The sequence below is a fragment of the Melospiza melodia genome, chromosome 2 (genome assembly GCF_035770615.1).
Source record: "Melospiza melodia melodia isolate bMelMel2 chromosome 2, bMelMel2.pri, whole genome shotgun sequence".
NCBI classification, from domain to species: domain Eukaryota; kingdom Metazoa; phylum Chordata; class Aves; order Passeriformes; family Passerellidae; genus Melospiza; species Melospiza melodia.
In genome coordinates this window covers 62,724,619-62,743,284 of record NC_086195.1, presented here as the reverse complement: position 1 = coordinate 62,743,284, position 18,666 = coordinate 62,724,619, and the positions used below count along the sequence as shown (strand labels likewise).

The 18,666-nt window shown below is 49.3% G+C and overlaps 1 protein-coding gene across 2 annotated transcripts in view; it reads left to right on the top strand.

Moving 5' to 3' along the window:
• The first annotated feature begins 1,569 nt into the window (after positions 1-1,569).
• TBX15 (T-box transcription factor 15) overlaps positions 1,570-18,666 on the top strand; it is a 94,465-nt gene continuing 77,368 nt past the window's right edge. Inside the window, exon 1 of one of the 2 annotated variants that reach the window (XM_063148443.1) lies at positions 1,570-1,736. Coding sequence is in view for 1 of the 2 variants with exons in the window: in XM_063148442.1 (XP_063004512.1) it covers positions 6,425-6,626 (202 nt within the window). In the remaining variant the exon portion in view is untranslated. Of the gene's footprint in view, positions 1,737-6,143; positions 6,627-18,666 lie in introns of those variants that run through there. The other variant, XM_063148442.1, reaches the window with a different exon arrangement.

The following is an 18,666-nucleotide window of genomic DNA, read 5'->3' as shown; positions in this document are numbered from 1 at the left end:
GGGGAACACCATTTTTTCGACCTGTATGGGGCTTGGGAACAAGAGCGGGACAAGGGGCAGCGTGGCTGGGTCCTGCCCGGACCGGGGCAGGTTAAAGCTCCCTTGGCTTCTCCCTCTCCTCCTCCCCGGGGGCAGCTCAGGCTGGGACGGCTGCAAGGTACCGTAGGCCCCGTGTCTCCAGATCTCCGCACTGATGGCACTCAGTCCTGTGGGCTTGGGAGCCGAGGGTTGCATTTGGGCTGAAAAAATAATCCAAAAAAAAAAAAAAAAAGGAAACAAATCCCAAAACGTCACCTCTCTCGAACGATCCCAAATTATAACAGCAGGAATTATCTGCGAAGAAGCAGCTCTTCAACGCGCCTCTGTGTAAAAGCTGCTTGCTACCCACTTTAAACTGATTTCTTTTACTTTTCCGATGGAAAAGTAATCAGGCTCCCTGCAGAGAACAGTCACCTTTCAGACTAAAATCTCCCTGCCGAGACTCGCGCGTGGGCCGCCCCACGCCTGATCCCGGCCCGGCTTTCCCGGTGCTCGTCGTGGGGTGATAAGGGAGGCGATAACATCCCGGTCTGGGGCCACAGGAGCGCCGAGCCACGGCAGAGCTGAGCCCCTCGGCCTCCGGGAGATGCTCGGCCTGCGACCTTCTCGGGACCAGCTCTTGTGCCCTGACTCTGACAGTGGATCTGGTATAAGTTCTTGCCCTGGAGTTTGTGTAGATACAGCCTCGCTGTGTCTGTGTCTGTGTATGTGCGTGCCGGCTTTTCCTCGCTCCTCCCGAGGTCTCCTAACCCCCTAGAACACGGAAATTCCTTCAGGGTGGTTTATGTATTGGGAGAAAATAACCAAACCAAAACAAAACCCAAATCAGCCAACAAACAAACAGACAAGCAAACCCAGACCTATGAACCGCTTTGAAATCTCTCTGGGTCCCGTCTCGCCGGCTAACACCCCTCCAGAGTCCACCTGCAAGCAGGGCAGGGGCAGGAAGAAGGAGGCCCCGAGGAAACCTCAGCGACCCGGTGCGGGTGAGGCCGGGGGGGCCCAGGGGGGCAGCGGAGCCCAGGACCCCATCTGCCCCTTCTCCTCGGCACCAGCGCCCTGTGGGAGCGCCTTCGGCTGGCTTTGCCGCCTCTCCTCGGGGCTGTGAGTGTGTGAGTGTGCAAACAAGGCTGTCAGGAAGGTGCTGGGGAGGGTGGCATGGCTGATGGGACACCTCTGTTCCGCATGGAGCCAAGCGGTGCACAGGTTATTTTTTGGGGGGAGGGGAGTGGGTGTGGGGGTGGTGGTCAGCCCTGCTTTCCGGTGGTCTTGCCATCCTCTGCTCTCCTTGGAGCTGCCTCCTGCCTCTCGCCAGCCGAGAGCTGCAGCCACGAGGATTCACCTGTCAGCAGAGACCTCAGCACAGGGCAGCGAGAAAATCAGCAAAAGAGGGAGGAAAAATAAATATCTCATAAAGAAGCGGGGCGGCAGGAGCGGCCGGGATTGGGTCCGGGGGCCCGTGGGTGTGAAGCCGGGCGGGCGCGCCCCCAGGCTGTGCCCGGCGGCTGCGGCGCGCACGGAGCGTGGAGCGCAGCAGCCGCCCGTGTGTGTCTGCGGGTCCCACGGCAGCGGCGAGCGCTGAAAGCGGCAGAAACTGCTGCCGACAAGCAGGCAAAGCGGGTCTGTAGTCTGCACATGAAGAGAGAGATCATCTAGTGCCCCGCTTATCGTTCCGGGTTGTTCTCAAGTTTGGCGTGGTAAATACGAAATGCATGGCTTTTAATCCTGCCTGTGTTGCCCCAAGTCAGTAGCTGAGAAGGCAGAAGGGTCTCTAGCCGGGACTTTGGTCTTTGTTTGCGAGGGGAACCTGCTCTGTGTGAATTATTCACCATAATTGCCTATTTCCAAGCAGCTCCGCGGGGAGGCTCCGAAATGCAGTCAGGTCTCACTGGTGCCTGGAGAAAAGTGACGCCCGGAGCCAGTGGAAGTTCAGGGACAATTTTAAGTTCCCGATTCTCCTCCCCACCGGGAACGCTGGGGCCGGCATGGGGCTGAATAGGGGGAGAGGCCCGGGTACAAGGGACTTTTTGTTGCCTTAAGCCCAGCAAACGTGCCGATGCGTCTCTGCTCTGCCTGGTCTCCTTCTGCCGCCCCGAAAACACGAGAGACAAAAATAATATACGCGCCGAAACAAACAGGGGAGAAGTCCTGGTAAAATGGAGGGAAAAGTAGTGGCTGTTTTTTATAGTTCAAGTGTATAATCGGATTTTTTTTTTCTGTCCTGATAGAAAGCAGATAAATTTAGGAAGGGAGAGCTAAGAGAATAATTACAGGGTGAAGGTAGTTAAATTTTATTTCGAGTCCCAAAGGCAAAACCTGACATTTTATTGCAAACATCTGGAAGGCTTAAGAGACTGGCATGGTGTTTGTTTAAACACTAATAGAGATTTTTATTCTGTAAAACACAAACAAAGCCCATTTTAAAACACTTGAGACTGTAAATATTTTGCGGTGGTTCAATTCTCAAAGCCTGAGAAAACCGGGGGAAGGGGAGGGGGAACGAATCGACAGCATAATAGGGGTATAATTATGAATTAGTTAATATACGCAACAATACCGTTTGTGCAGACCATAAAAATAAATTGCAGGCGTATTTTTTTCCCCCAGTCACAGTAACTGACCCCGCGCAGCACGGGAACATCACCTCGCTCGTGTTTCCAAGCGGCGACTTGTGCTTGCTTTAAACTTGCCTCTTTCTAGAGAGCCAGCCTCGAAATCCTCGATCCGTTCAAAGATAATCGGCGCTGCGTTAAAGCCCAGCAAATCGCTCGCTCACGTTATCAGACAGCCTGGTTTTCACGTTGTTTTCGATTGCTAACTTTTTAAAAAAGAGAAATAACAATAAATCCCCGGGCTAGATCTGGAGAAACCTTCGGAAAGGTTTTTCTTGCTGTGGAGAAGGGTCTGAAAGTGGCCCAGCCCCTGCAAAGAGCACATCTGGACAGCACTCCCGCCCAGCAGCCGGCTCCCCTTATTTCTCTTTTTTTCCCCCCAAATATTTCCATACATAAACAAATATTTTTCAGGCTCGCTCTGCGACAACTGGAAAGCAGAAGTGAATGATTTCTTTATAAACCCCGAGGCCTGGCCCTGCGACCCTTGCTCCTGCCACTTTATTCCAGGGAGCAGTTTCCTGGATTTAATGGGAGCTACCCCTGCGAGTAAGAGTCTGGAATAAAGAGCAGGCAAAGGGGCGCATTCATCTCTGGCGGCCGGGGGTCGGAGTGGGATCTGAATCCAGATTAAGGCCAGGCCTCGGGCAGACTCGAGGTTTGCGCCGCTCGCCGCGGGGAGAGGGGACCCGGCCCCGGAGCCGCTGGGCTGAGGGGAGCCCCGGGCCCGGTGCGTTCTGCTCGGCCCGATCGATCTCGGTGCAGAGGCTCAGCCGAGTTCCCATCCCCCGGCTCGGGGAGAGGAGGGGGCTCTCTCTGGGCGAGCTTTCCCAGCGCAGGGGGCAGCGAAGGCTGCGAGGGGGCAGCTCTCTGTGCCCCCCGCCCCCCTCATCCCTCCCCTTTCCCCCGGCACGTCCAGCGGGGCCGCAGGGTCGCTGCAGGCGCTGCGCTCTCTCCCCGCTCGCACGGCGGAGCGGCGGCGCCTTTGTGTTCGCCCGCGGCCGGGCACAGGGAGGGCGAGCAGTGCTAAACCTCCCGGGCACCGGGAGAGGGCCAGGCAGGAGGGAGAGGAGCAGCCGTCGGGGCCGCGAATCCATCCCTCCATCCATCCATCCGTCCATCCCCGCGGTGTCCGGGAGCGGTGTCCGGGGCCGCGGGGAGCTGCTCTCCCTTTGCTGCTGGCAAAAGGCTCTGCTCCCTGGGGTTTGACAATTAGGGGCCCTATTGGCGTGGAAAGCGCTCCGTGTCTCCTGTCGGTGCTGCAGGGGCTGTGCTCGGGTGCGGAGTGCTTGGACAGCTCAGCTCGCAGACCTCGGGTGGCACAGGAGAGAGCCCCCAGGTAAGAGACCCAAAAGGGTCGGGGCTGCTTTAAACCGTCCACCCGTAAAACCACACTTGCTGCTCTGGAAAACGTATTTCTGAGTTCTTACATCAGTTCCCAAAATTCGCTTAAATCTCCCTGCCTTTCCAGCACCATTTCTTTTCACTAAACCGCTATAAATAATCCACTGTTTTCTTGGGCTCTTTTGCTAAAATCTCCCTCCGGCTTCTTTGAAAGCCTTCCCCGGTGCCTGCATCCCAGACAAGTGTTTCCGAGGCTTTCGGACAGAGGGAAAAGAGTTTTGATGGAGTTTTGGGGGGTATTTTTTTTTTTTTTTTTTTTTTTTTGAGACATTCCTTCGCCTGGGAAAAGACACACAGCTGGGGGACCCGCTGGAAACACGTGTGCCCTCCTCCGAGTCCCCGCTCCCGCTGTCGCCTTCTCCAAGCCCCTGCCTCCGTCGCTCCTTTCTTGTTGCTGCTCCTGCCCGGCGCGGCTCCCCGCGGGGCCGGGAGCGGGCAGAGCAGGGTGGGGAACACACGACATCCATGCCGTGTGGCAGCGCCGCTGTGCCCGCCGAGAGCGACCTGTCAGGGAGGTGCACTGGAGGGGAGGGGAAAGGAGCCACGGGGAGGGGGATGAGGGCTGCAGGGCGGGTGATGGAGACGTACAAAACCTGCTCCTCGGCCTAGATAACAGGGTTTAGCCGGGATTTCCGAAGAAACGGCTTCTTTCCCGTTTTTCATCTGAAATCCGTTTCCGTGCGTGGGAACCCCGGCGGGCTGTTGTCAGTCGGCGCTTTAGGCCGGGGAGAGCGGGCTGAAGGCTCCGCCGTACCGCGCCGACGTGGGCACCAGGGATTCACTCGGAGCAAAAGGAATTGTCTTTTCCCCCTACGCTCCCACACAAACTCCTTTCACTTGTTTGCAGCCCCGTAGAAAAAAATCGTCTATTGAAAAAAGCTGCCCTAAGCAGGTCTGCACCTTCAGGGAGCAGCTAAGAAGCAACGGACAAAAATAATCCCTTCCTGAAAATTTGTGTGTCTCCTCGCCCGCTTTCCCACCGCGGCTCAGTCCAGGCTAATCCCCTCTGGTACTTTATAATTATTCATATTTTATTTTGAACTTGCGTCGAATTACCCCCCCGCGGCTTTCCCCGCTGTATTTTCCGTGTACAATGTTTCGCTTGATTCACCTATTTTTCCGGGGTCCCACCAGCTCATGGAAGCACACGCTTCTGTCACCTTCTCAAAAGCCGCCCTTGCTGCTTTTCACTGCGCGCCCCCCCCGCGCCACGCGTGACCGAGGGGCGTGGGAGCAGCTGCGGGCCCGCCTCAGCCGGGCGGATGTCAGGGCAGAGCGAACAAGAGAGCAGAAATAAAATGCTGAATATTATCCAGGCAAGCAGCCGGGATTTGTACCTAGCGGCTTTGTTTTCGCTGTAGCTGGAGTGACAAAAAGAAGCGGGAAAGGGAAAAAAAAGTATTTTTATCTAGATAAAAAAATCCCTTCCCAAAGAGAAGGCGCTCCCCACGCCCGGGTGTGTCTGGGTGTCCCTGCCAGCCCACGCCGCCCGCTCGGCCCCGCCGCTCCACGGACACGCATCGTTTTGAAGTGAAATTTCAACCCCCTCGAGACGTTGCTTCTGCTTCTGCCAAGCACCGATTCCGCCGGCAAGGGCAAGTAATACATGGCATAAATGAAGTTTTAAAAACACCCGTCACCCGGCGCCGCTGGGCGGTAAAGCACCTCTCGGGTGCTTTGCGTGGGGATTAGCCCGCAGCGGCGTTTGGGCAGCCTGGGTGCGGCGCAGAGAAGTGCGGCAGTTGTTACCTCTCTGTGTTTAGAGTTATGGGTTTCCTACTGGCTCCCCGTTCTTCAAACAGTTAATTCTCCCGGCCGGTGTTCCAGGACTCAGATGGCCAAAATTCCTCTCCCTCAAGCCCGAGTCTCCCTCCCCTCCCTATTGGGTCGCAGCTTTTGGGTCTCTCCCGAGCTCTCCCTCCTATTGGCCGGGGACATTTTTTTTTTCCCTTTTTTTTTTTTTTTTTTTTTTTTTTTTTTTTTTTTTTTTTTTTTTTTTCCCTGACAGGCGCACGCAGCCTGCCTAACTCTTGGAGAAAAAAAAAATCCCAGAAGTTTGGATCAATCAGAGAGAGACAGAAGGAAAGGGGAGAAGAAAAAAAAAAAAAAAAAAAAAGAAATCCAGCCTGCTGCAGCCCCTCTGAGCAAGTGCTGGGACCTGGGCTGAGCACACCCTCCTGGCTCTGCCTGCGGAGTATCTGCAGCCTCATGTAGTGCCTTCAGGAGACTGAGGGCTGGTTCTTCTGGGGGTGCAGCTGGGGAGGGGTGGGGGGGGAGACAGAGGCGAGAGGCTCTGCCTCTGGTCCCCGAGCTGTGCGCTCCCAGCCGCTGGTCGCTCCTGTGCCCACGGGTCTGGGCTGGGGGATAAGATGAGTGAGAGGCGAAGATCGGCGGTGGCCCTCAGCTCCCGAGCTCACGCTTTCTCGGTAGAAGCCTTGATCGGGACAAATAAAAAGAGGAAACTGCGAGACTGGGAGGACAAGGGGCTGGATTTGTCCATGGAAAGCCTCAGCCCCAATGGCCAGCTGGGGGACAATGAAGACCCGACTCAGTGCCTGGACCTCAACCCTGGTTAGTGCGACTCCTTTCTCTTCGGGACCCCCCCCCCTGCCCCGCTCCCTCCCAGCTTCTCGCCCTGAGTCCTGTCGGGAGCTGCCCGCCGGGCAGCGCGTCCCGGAAAACATCCGAGGTTGGGAGTGCAGGAAAAAAGAAGCGGGAATTTTGCGGAGATTTTTTTTTTCCCGTGTTGTTGTTTTTGTGGGGTTTTTTGTTGTTTGTTTGGTTGGTTTTTTCCTTTCAGTTTACGGGAACTTTCTCTTACTCGCTGTGTCTCTTTCCCCCCCACATAGCTCCGTGATCTCCCGCGAGGGACGGCGCGTCCCCTCTGCTTCCTTTTTAACCCTCTCTCCTTCCATTCCCTCCGTGCCTGCCGATCGCGATAGTCCTTCCCGGGTGTCTCGGGACACGCGTTTCGTTTTGCCCCAGTTTCCCGAGCCCCAAGCTGGAGTTGCCGGGTGGGCCGGGGGCAAAGGAGCGGGGTGCGAGTTGCACCCCTCTCCTCTTTTCCGAGTCACCGCCGCGTACTCCCCGCGGAAACAGTGACTCCCTAAGCCGAGGTTTCGGTGTGGGAGGAGGATGTGGGCATCCGGGATCAGCGCTGCTCCGGGGCGAGGGTCGCCGGCTCTTCGGAGCGATGGAGACCCGCTGTGTGCTGCCGCAGCTCGGGGATCCTTCTCCTGGGATCGGACCCGCTGTGTGCTCCCGCAGCTCGGGGATCCTTCTCCTGGGATCGGACCCGCTGGGTGCTCCCGCAGCCCGGGATCCTTCTCCGGGACCGGACCCGCTGTGTGCTCCCGCAGCCCGGGATCCTTCTCCGGGACCGGACCCGCTGGGTTCCGGCCGGCGCGGCCTCGCTCCGCTCCCGGCACGGAGCGCACAAGCCGCGGCGGAAGCGCGGGGGACACGGTGGGGTCCCTTCCCTCTCCGGAGGGAAACGCTCCCGGCAGGGAAAAGGAGCTCGGCGGGTAAGGGGCACTGAGAGCAGTCCAGCCCCGCTCCCGAGCCTGGCTCCTCCCGGGAGCCGCGCCGGGCCCGCGGCCCCAGGGCCGGCGGGACGGGGTTAGGGGACAGCGAGCACAACACTTCCCTCCCGGTGTCCTGGTGTACTTTGAACTTTAAACTCTCGTTTGCTTGTTTTTATTTAAAAGGAATCCAGTAGCTCGCAGCTCTCGTTTGGCTCAAGCCAAACCCTCGGTCTCCTCCTGTCCCCCCGGCCGCTCCTCTCCGGCCTAAAGCGAGGGCTCCGCAAACGCAGCCGCGGATCCACGGCGATCCCGAGGGTGAAAATCGCGCCGGGCCTCGCTCCCCGAGCTGTCCCCGCGTCCTTCTCGCCGTCCCCAGTCCCCGTTCCCCAGGGCCTTAACAAGGGACGGAGGGAGCGGCCCCGCTCTCACAGCTGTAGTGTGGGGAGAAAGAGAATTTTAGGTGATTTCTCTTTGCTTTTAGTTCTCAGATGGGACAAAAAGGTCAAACGGTTTCTTTGCGCAGCCCTAAGAAAAAGGGCAGAAATATTCTCCAGTCCTGCCAAGTCCATTCCGCTGCATTTGGAGCACCTTTTAAATTTCGTTTTTATTTATTTCGCGTGACATTCCCTGAGCTATCAATTAGCATAAGCTGCCCAAAACTAAGAGTAAAAAAACCCTAAACCGATAAAACAAAAACAAAAGGAGGAGAGAAAAAGAAAGAATTTTAGATAGAGGTACCAAAAAATATTTGCTGTAAAAAATAATATTTAAAGTGTTTTTGAAGGGAGCTAAAGACCATGAAGACCTCGCCCCTCTACGCCCTCAAGGAACCGCATTTCAATTTGCTTTTAACAGCAGCAGCCTTTCTCGGTGCGGGTCCTAAGGAGAAGTAGGCAATATTTGCTGCCAGGGTCGTCTCTCTCAGCGGAGGGACGGGCATAAAGGAGAGGGGACAGCAGCGATCAACCAGTCAAAAAATAGGCTACGGCTTCAGAGGCTTCCCCGTTCAAAGGAATAATTACGTGATCGTAGACAAAAACCCGCTTTCTAATAACAGAGAGTATCTGTGCATCAGTCTTATTTTTTTCTTTTTGTCCCCCCTTTTTAAACAGTTTTTCTTTTTTTTTTTTTTAGAACAGTTTTTCATAATATTTTAGCCTCAATGGGTTATGTTTTAATACAGTCTCGAAGTTTAATTTGCTTATTTCTCAGTGAATTCGAGTTGGAAAATTGGAAAACTCTCCATGCACCAGATTGGAGAGCGGGAGAGAATGGCTGCTAGTGCCTGAAACCTCAGAAAGTAAACGTGATGTTTTTCATAAAGCAAAGGAAATCAAGAACAGTTTGAGAAATCATTTTTAGGAGGTTGATAGACTTTAAATAAAGTCCGCGACTGTAATTTGCACAGTCACTTCATTAAACCTAATTCCTCCGCCGTGTACTTTTGCTGCTGGGTGAAAATTGATTAGCGGCTCTATAATGACCACCAAATTCCATCTTTACAAGACCTAATTAAGAACAAACTTTACACCTAACGTATTTTAAACTTGCCAAATCTCCAGCGATATAGAAAAAAGAAATTAGAAAAGGGAATTTTTATAGCGTCCCAAAGGTTCAGCACTCAAAGCCGCTGCCCCCGAGCAGGGACGGGCCGTTCCCTCTGCTGCGCTGCTGCTGGGACGGGGGTGCTTGCGGGGAGGCCGCAAGTCGTACAGGGGAGCTGGGAAATTATGTCCTGATTTTCGTGGGATCACCTAAATCGGTCTAGCCCCATTTATCGATCTTTTCGCCTGAATTGCCTCTATTTCAGCGCGGCAGGGTCTGAAAACTATTTCGTGTGGGGAGCTAAACGCGGCCACAAGTAGAGTAAGGCTTTGCTCTCCTTTTCCCAGATATTTTGCGTGCTAAGGGCGCATATGAGGATTTCTCTCCCAGGCGCGGGACGCGTCCCCTGGCAGGGGTGAGGGGGAGGCGGCGGAGCGACCCCGCTCCAGCCCCCGAGTGGGTGCGGGTCTGCGCTGGATGTGCACAGACCGCAGTGCCGGGCAGGCAGCGCTGCTCGTTTCCCCGTGTTGGCGGAATCCCTGACCCCTGACGGGCCGTCTTACAGCCGCGCCCAAACCCTTCGGCGACGATATTGGCGAGACCGAGTCTCCCGAGAGTCCTGCCCTCCCTCCGGGGCCGCATCCTCCCGGGAGAAGCGAGGTGGCAGCCTGGGAGGAGCCGGGTCGGGCTGTGGCGTGGGCAGAGGTGAGGAAAGCAAGCCGAAAAATCCCCCAGGTTTGTAAGGAACATCACCCGAGCATCCGAGTTATTTATTTATGTCTCAGCCACGAATTTTGTCGCCAGAGTTAATGTGTTTTTTTTACGAGACTCATTTAAAAGGGGGATAAACCTGGATTTTAATCACGTGCGGGTTCGACCACGAAGTTGTGAAAAGGAATTCGGGATTACAGCGGCTCTCACCTTCTCTTTCCCATCCCGTGCCCTCGGGAGCGCCGGGCCGGGGCAGGCAGAGCTCGCCGGGGGCTCCGGGAAGCCTCTCCCGCTGCTCCGCCGCCCACGGCCGCGCTCCCGCATCCTCCCCCGGCACTCGGCTCCGGCCGCCGACGGGCCGAAGGAGGAGGAGGAGGAGAAGGAGGGTGGCGGGGCGCCCCTCCGTCCCCTTGGCAGGTTCGGTTTCAGAGGGCAGCAAAACAATGGGCTCGGATGTCTTGTGGGTATTTATAGATTTAACCTGAGCAGCGGAAAGGTCACGGGGGCCCCAGGCGTTGCCTCCCTTGATGAATATATTGTTTACCGTCCTTTAGGGCCGTGGCATTCGTCCGCCCGTCTCTTCGCCACCCCGAGGGCGCAGGGACAGACCGAGGCAGAGCCGAGCGCGCTCCTTTCCTTTTCGAAAGTTTAAGACTTTAAAAAAAATTTTTTTGGAGAGCGTGGGTGGGAACATGTTTCCGTGGACGTGTTTGCCTTCACAAGAATACGGCTGCTCCTTCGGGCGGTCAGGGTCTCTTCACGGCGAGACGAGCACAGGCGCTTCAGAGGCAGAACAAAACGGTGCGGCAGCTAAACAGATAGACTTTTTCGGCTTTGGGACCGTCCTTTTCCTCGCGAAGGAACACACAAGCCATTTTGTAAACGAATTTTTTCTGCCAGTGAAGTCTTTGTAGCACACGTCCATCCCACCGGTATTTTTGGTTGCATATATTAAAAGTGCACCTACCGGTTAAAAAACTTCAAAATCACCCGAAAACAAATAAACAACCCCAAACAACAAATTAAACAAAGCAAAGCAAGACATTTTAGAGAGTTTAGTTATTCGTTCCTTGTGTTTATCTGAGTCTACACAGGCGAACTACTGCGAGCCTCTGCAAAGACAGAAAAAACACGGAGCACATTTTAAGACCCACAATGTCTTTATTACATGTGCTTATCCGTAAGATTAAGATGGGGGAGTTTGACAAAGCCTTCAGTGGCTGGCAAGAGTAAAACCTTCAGCTCTTTTAGCGCGGCGTGTTGCTCTCCTGCGTCTCCCGGGAGGTTGCATCCATGTCCATCCCAATCCCGCTCCGCCGCGGGGCTCCTGCTCCTCCTTGCCCGCGGGCAAACTCTCTCCGACGGCGGGAGTGCAGGAGCCACACAGCCCGCCCACCCTCCGGAGAGGTAAAGAGATTTTAAGAGCAGGAGAAAATGCCATTGACCCTTCTACTTCCTTTTAAATTTTTTTTTTGTTTTTTTAAATACCCTTGCTTCTGAATGCTTATATTGATGAAGTGCGTTCCTCGAGCAGTGGCTGTTAAACCCGTGAAGAGGGAGTGCCTTAGTTCGGTTTCTCACTTCAGCTTTTGTTTGAGTGCTCGGTGGATGGGGCTAGGATTTCAAGAGCTGGCAGAGCAATTTTTCTGGTTTCTTTCCCTAGGTAGAGCACATTGGCATACATCGTCCTTTGCATATTCCTTGAGGCTCGTAGACGAGCAATGCTCTGTGGCAACGAGTTGTAAGACAAGAGAGTGTCAGCTTTGCCTTGCCTTGGGACTGGGCGTTATTGATGAGAAGTCTTTCTAACGAATTGGTGTGTGACTGGGATTGTATGAATTCATTCCACCTGTTGGATTATCAGTTTGCCTCTTTAAGACGGATACGGAGCTCAGTTCCGTTGCTCCCTTGTGTACACGATGGAAGGAAATGCAAAAATCTGCCCCTCCTAATACCTCTGTTCCCCCGTACCCCAGCAGCAGAGTTAATACTCTCATCTTCCCCCAAGGAGACAATTGCAGGAGGCAGATGGAGTTGTCCAGATGAGAGCCAGGAGAGCCCAGCCCTGTGGGGGCTCGGGAAAGGGCTGTCCCAGTCAAGTTCATAGACCTCTGACCTCGGAGCCTGAGGAGACAGAGAGTGAGAAGGATTTGTTCCTGTGGTAATATGTGCCTTACTGAACCGGGGAGCTCCTGCTGCTGGGTCTGTGAAACTCCTCCTGCAGAGAGGCGAATTACTCACACTGTACTAAGAGGGCAGGTAATAGAATAATAGAGGCAAACCTTAAAGAGCAGCAGAGCGCTGGGAAAAGGGCGGTGTGTCCAGCAAATTCTTTCTTTCTTTTATATGTATTTTAAAGCTGCAGCATTTTTTACGCAGGTTTATCCCATCTGCTGGTAAGGGGAAAGTTGCTGTTTCAAAAGATGTTTCTTGTCTTCGACAAGAACTTTGGGAAAATCCAAAAAGCGTCTGTTACAAGCAAAAGTCAAGTAATTCCTTACGAACCATCAATCACTTCTCCCTCCTCCCATTTGGGACCAAGCACTTATATCAAATATCAGCCCAGCTAGCCTCTCCTCAGGCAGAAGTGTCCTGCTTTATCCGTATCTGTCTTTAAGGAAAACTGATGCTTTTCTCAGATGGAAAAGCTGAAAGATGCCTTCCAAGAGCACTGCATTCAGGAAAGAGCATTTCCATTGTTTTACAGCACAGTCGGTGCCATTTGAGTCACTTCTATTCACGCAGATAGCTGTTCCTTTTGTAATCCGTTGGATTCCTGAATCAATCTTTGCTTGAAGTCTTAGGTCTTCAAAGACCAACATTTCTTTTTTTTTTTCAGAGTTTCTTTTTTCTGCCTTCTGGTCTAGATTAATAAGGTTAAAATAGTTTAAATAATGCACTAAAACCAGTCTGAGAGTACTGAAAAAAATCTCTGAATATATTGAGACACGATCAAATGGCATTTACATTGTCCTTTTTTGTAAAATAAGTAAAATCCATTCAGGTGTGATTTAAATCACCCCAAGTGTCCATATTGAGATCTATAGTTTACCCTGGTGATGCAAAATCAAATTCAGTGAAAGAAGCTTTAATTTTCTAAACTTGACAATGTTCCAGAGATCAAAAGAGTTTCCCAGAGAGGCTGAACATGCTAATGACCATTGATGGAGTTTTGGGATTTTGTGCTAATTCTTAGCTCTCTGATATCATCTTAAACAGTGCAATTAGTTGGCAGCAATGGGATGGGACCTTCTGTTAAAATCCTGGCAGAAAAGGCATCGTGGGTATACAGACATGTGGGCAGTGTCTGTCAGCCCGGGAGCTGTGTGGCTCCTTTGGGAAGAGCAGCCATGGGCACATGGGTGCAGGGAAAATGCAGGCAGGTGGGATCTTCCCAGTTGTCCAGTTCCTGATCCTGTCCAGAGCAGCTCTGCATAGCAGGACGTTGAAAGATTTTGCTTCCATAGCCTTTTACTCGAACTACAGTTTCCTCAGATAGAGGGTACTGTGCTGCAATGCTGAGCCTTTTTTTCCAGAGGGAAAAAACCCCAAAGGTGCACCTTTCTGCTGCCTATTTCCAGTATTGTTGAAAATAGGACATGATTGCAACTTTTACACCTGTGAAACGTCTGCTGTCTCAAAATACAACCCTCTTGCATTTCCTGTGTTAAAAGCTGTAGTGTGCTCTGGTGAGAAGTGCTAGGGAGAGATAACATCGTGCTATGGCAAAATTAAATTGAAATATCTTTGCAAGCACATTGAGAATTTTTGAAACCGAGAAGAAATGTGTGCCAATTGAAATTCTAGTAGCAATTTGCATCCTGGGGGCATCTTTTAATTGCATATTCTTCAAGGTCAGAAGACAATGAATCAGTAAATCAATCCCACAAGTGATAAAAGCACTTGTTACAGTAATATTTGCAATAATATTTCCATATACCCTTTGCCTAATTGAGCTATTGATCTGGGAGTGTTGTGAAGATGGTGAGAGGATGGTCTGAGTCAGGCCCCTGTGGCTCTCCACTGTTTGCTGAGTGTGTGCAAGTGCAGCTGTCAGAGGGGAGGGATCACCTCACGAGTGGCTTGGGGCAGCACACGCTCATTCACAGCAACAGAGGCAGTCTGAGGAGGATTTTCATTTTGGAGGAAAAAAAAAAAAAAGTGACGATGGTGAGGATTCACTTAGATTTAGTTTAGTAACATCTTTTAAAAATTTTGTTTTATGGAGAATCAGGAAAACTTTGGGTTTGGCCTGTCTTTAAGTATTTATTTTTGTATCATCAAACTACCTAATGATTTTAAGTTGTGCAACCATTTTAGAAATAGATCCCAAGCCTCCTTGTTTTGATTAATTAAAAAGTAGTTTTAAAATAGGTCACAGAATGAATTAACAAATAAAGAATAAGGCATTTTTATTGATATAATACTCAAACCAAGCATTTGGACGCTCAAAACTGCTTCCCATTGTTTACTTTTTCTAGAAGCCAAAGGTCTTTGGCAAATTCTGCAGGATTTAATGAAATTTTAATTTCTTCTAAGCTGGATTTTCTTGGTTGATTATATATATAAAATTAAAAAAGGAGTTCAGTTGCATGATAGAACTCAGTGCCTGTCATAGTGGATGGCTTCACTTCACTGCCACTGCACCTGTTCATTCTTCTCAAAGCTTTTGCTTTTTGGGAAAGAAATCTTCCAGTATTGTTAAATGGACATTTCCAACTATGTCCACATGTGTAGCTCTTGGAAAGGAGCTTGGGAAGAAATTATTGCAAACCACCTTTGAAAGAATCAATTTAGAGTTTCTAAAGAGTACTTAACCAACTGGTTAAAAGCTGACACAAATCATATTAATAATCAGCACATTTATATGAATGCAGCCACAGCAAAAATTGTTTTAAAATCAGTGGGCCAGGGCACACAGAATAGTTATGAATGACTTACAGTTCTTTGAATTCACTCAGGGGCTGGATGCACTCTTGGCTAACGCTGACATTTTTCCATGACCAATGAATTAACAAACCCGAGCTTCAGCTTTTAGGAGCTTCAGGAAATAGAGAACTCCCTGATCAGAAATCTCCCCCAAAACCAAGGAGAAAATTTAAGACATTGAAGTGTCTTTGCTTTTAATAAGAGTGAAGAACTGTGCATCATAGACTTCTTAAGAAGATGCTCTAGTAGTAGCAATATCCCTAAGTAAGATATCAGAAGTGCTGCTTTCTTATGATGCCAGCATCAGTGTGGATGCCTATGCAGAGAAAATACGAGAGCGTGTTGTAACATTTAGAAATGTTGGTTGCATATGATGTGTAGGGAGGCTTTAAAAATAGGTTCTTCTTGGTTTACCCCTGAAATGCCTGTAGATCACTTCTGTAAGGCTGAGTTTAGTGAGGAAGAAGGAAGCTTGGGACTAGATGGAGATTCACAGATAGATTTTTTGTTTTTCACCTAATCGCCACACTGGATTTTCCTGAATCCTGCTCTAAGGATCCTATTGAAAGGTCAATTATTAAATGCTCATAGGTGCTATTGTAAACACATTTAATGACTTTTACAAGAATTACTTTCTTTGTTGAAGAAATTATCCTGATTCTGCCCTGTCAGCACCCTCTTTCAGCTTTGCACTTTGCGCAGAAAAAATGGAAATGAATTTTAATTGTGCTTTAGGCAACCTGTCTCACCAGGGTGAAAAAACAGTGGAAGCAGACCTTATACCCTCTCAGACTTAATGGAAACATTCCCACTGGCTTTCTTAAAAGCAAACTTCAACCTTCAGGTTGTGCTGGACTCTGCTGCTGCATTAATTTGTAATTAACTGCCACGCAGGAATTGGGACTGGCAATACTAAATCTTTAGTTGATGCATCCTAGCGTGAAGACTGTGTGGAAGCAGTGCTAAAGGAGGGCCTGATTCTTTGACATGCCAAGTATCTGCACTTCAAAGGATTATATGGTGCTGATTTTCAAGGGTGCAACTTCTGTGACCTTATTTTCAGCGGTGTTAAGAATGTGTAATTGCCATGGAGATCTTAACCTCTCCCTTGATTTCTGCTCTGAGACACCCTAAACAGGCTGTGATAGCAGAAAGTAGGCTACTCCTCAGTGCAACAGCTGGGATTGAAATAATTTGGGGGGGGATTCCTTTTTCTTCTTCTTCAATACCATGTAGGAGTTTAATAGTCATGAGTGAGATTAATACCTTGGTGATCATTTTATGCTATAGCTGGATCATGTTTGCTCTTCAGATTCAGTGCAAATGCTTGATAGCATGAAAACAATCAGGTTGGATCTTCTGCAGGTTTCTGGATTGTGACTGTCTTTGCAATTTCTAAGTACTCCTGCCACTGAGTTGTGTAATACAAGAATACAGTGCTCCACACAAGGCAACAGGGCTGTTATTTTTTGCTTCATAAAGCTTAATCTTTTTATGTCAGAAGATTGCAGCAAGCTATGAAAATACAGAATTCAGTCCCGGGCTGTGGGTGCTTAATGGTTTTTATTTTGCTCTGGAATTTAAAAGATAAATAGAAGATTTATTATCATAGGATTTAGGGGTTTCCTGTGCCAAGGTCTTTGGAGCAAATAAAAAAAAAAGTTTTCATTTACCATCAAACAAGCCTAGCAAAGTCTCTGTGTGCCTAGTGGCAAGGCAGTCACATTATTCACTCCAGGGCTTGGAGTGTTACCACATAAACTGCAACATCACAGTGCTGCTACGCAGGTCCTGCAAACGCTGCCTCATTAGAGACTCCCTGGATTATTCTGTACAGTGCAATTCTGTGTGCTCCATCACTCAGGAAATTGTGCCTGAGCTGGGGAAAGGGAGGGCAGCTGTGGAAGTGCCTAGCAGTGAGCTGTTACAGAAATGGACAATAATTAATAGCTTTTGTGAAAATATAGCCATAAAATGCAACTTCAAGACAAAAATAAAAATAAAAAAACCCCTCAGTCTGCTTCTTAGAATGAAAGATTCAATAGTGAATTGGCTGGTTATTAAGAGCATTTGCTCAAGTTGCTCAAGTTACATTAAGGTGCTGAGCATCATTCATCCAGGGTAATGCTGGAATAATTGATGTAGAAGAAAATGAAAAGAGGTTGGATTGAGTACATACAGGGCACATAAGAAAGTAATCCAGTGTGGTCACAGACTGCCATAGAAAAGCAGTTCAGCCCCAAAGAGGGATTGAAAATGTCTGGGGCATTTTTTGTCTCTGTTCTGTTGCAGTGCCAGATGCCCTGCTCCTGGTTGTGCTCTCAGACACCTGGAGCTCTGGAATGTCCACGGGCTTCTGTAGGTGCTGGCTTGTCCTTGGGCTGAGAAACGACCGAAAAACAGCAAATCAAGAATAATAGTGCTGGAGCTTGGCTGGATGAGGGCTGGGTGTCCTGAATCCTTCTGAGGGGCTCGCTTGGCTGGAACAAGGGATGCAATGCACCAGGGGATGAAGAGAGTCTCCATTGTGTTCATGTTGAGTCATGGGTGTACATTATCCTCCTGAGAATGAAATGATGCTGAAATCAGGAAGAGATGAGTTAACAGTGGCAAAGGAGTAGAAAACCAGAAAACTGAGAGGGATCACTGTTGGGAAGGAAGAGGAGCATGAGGTGGGAAAGGGAGAGGTTCAGGGCTTCATTTCCTACTCACCAGCTGCTCTCAGCATGAGGAGAAATTAGAAACTATTTTCAGGCTTTCTCCTTGTATCTGGGTACCTTCCTGCATTGTTTTTATTTTTATTTCCCCAGAATAATGAATAACATGGTTCCTATAGATGAAATATACTATTCATAATGGTTTCTGAAGACAACTTATGACATTATATGAATAAATGTAATAATTTGGTGTATTTCAGATATATAAGAGAGAGGAAAGGGAAGACCTCTCAGTTAAGTAGAAGCTGTCATGAAAAAGAGCAGGATTTCTTCCCATGATCTTTGTTCCTCCATGGTTTAATGCAAAACATTAGGAATTTCAGGAAAAATTAAAAAGATTCTCCTAGAGGAAATAATTTCTCTTATAGGCAGCTTCACAGGAGTTTTTAGAATAATATTTAAAATCCTGTTTGCAACTTTTGCTACTTTATTGAGGTCTTTGTCCTTTTTATAATCAGCAGACATTATACGTGGGGTTCAGTCTATTTTATTGTGCAGTTGCATTGGCTGAATATTATGGATTTCCATTGAATATAAACATAATATATTTCAGTGCTTGATAGTATTAATATTTAAATTATCAACATACAGAAGTTTTTTATGTGCCAGAGAGAGTATGTTAAACATTATCGCAGTGAGTGTAGTTATTTATTCCACAGGTATACCTAGAGGCAATTTCTAATTGCTAATTAAATTACACATAGCACATTTCTGATTGTTGAGGTCATAATTAAACTAAATTTATAATAATCAAGTACTTCAGATAATTTAGTCTTCCCCCTCTATGCCAAATTTGTACTTGTTATATTGTTTATTTGTGTGTTTTTCCTGGGGGCATGGCTGGAAGGAGGAGGGACCAGCTTTTCTGCACAGCAACAGAAGTTTTTTGAAATGCCATTCTGGCTAGGACCCCTGAACTTAAATGAAGAATTATGTACAGCAGCAAAGGTTTCTTATTGCAATTATTTGCAGTTGAATGAGAATATGTGTTTGTGAACTGACCCTCAATCATTTCATTTGTGAATATTCAAAGAATTACTGAGCATTCATGAGGACGCTTGACAGTCATGAATTAAAATATAAATAATTGTGTCTCAGACAGTGGCTATTTGCTGTACCATTTACAATTATGTTTGCTGTGTAGACAAACAGGAAGAAAAAACTTATTATTATGGTCATCTAATG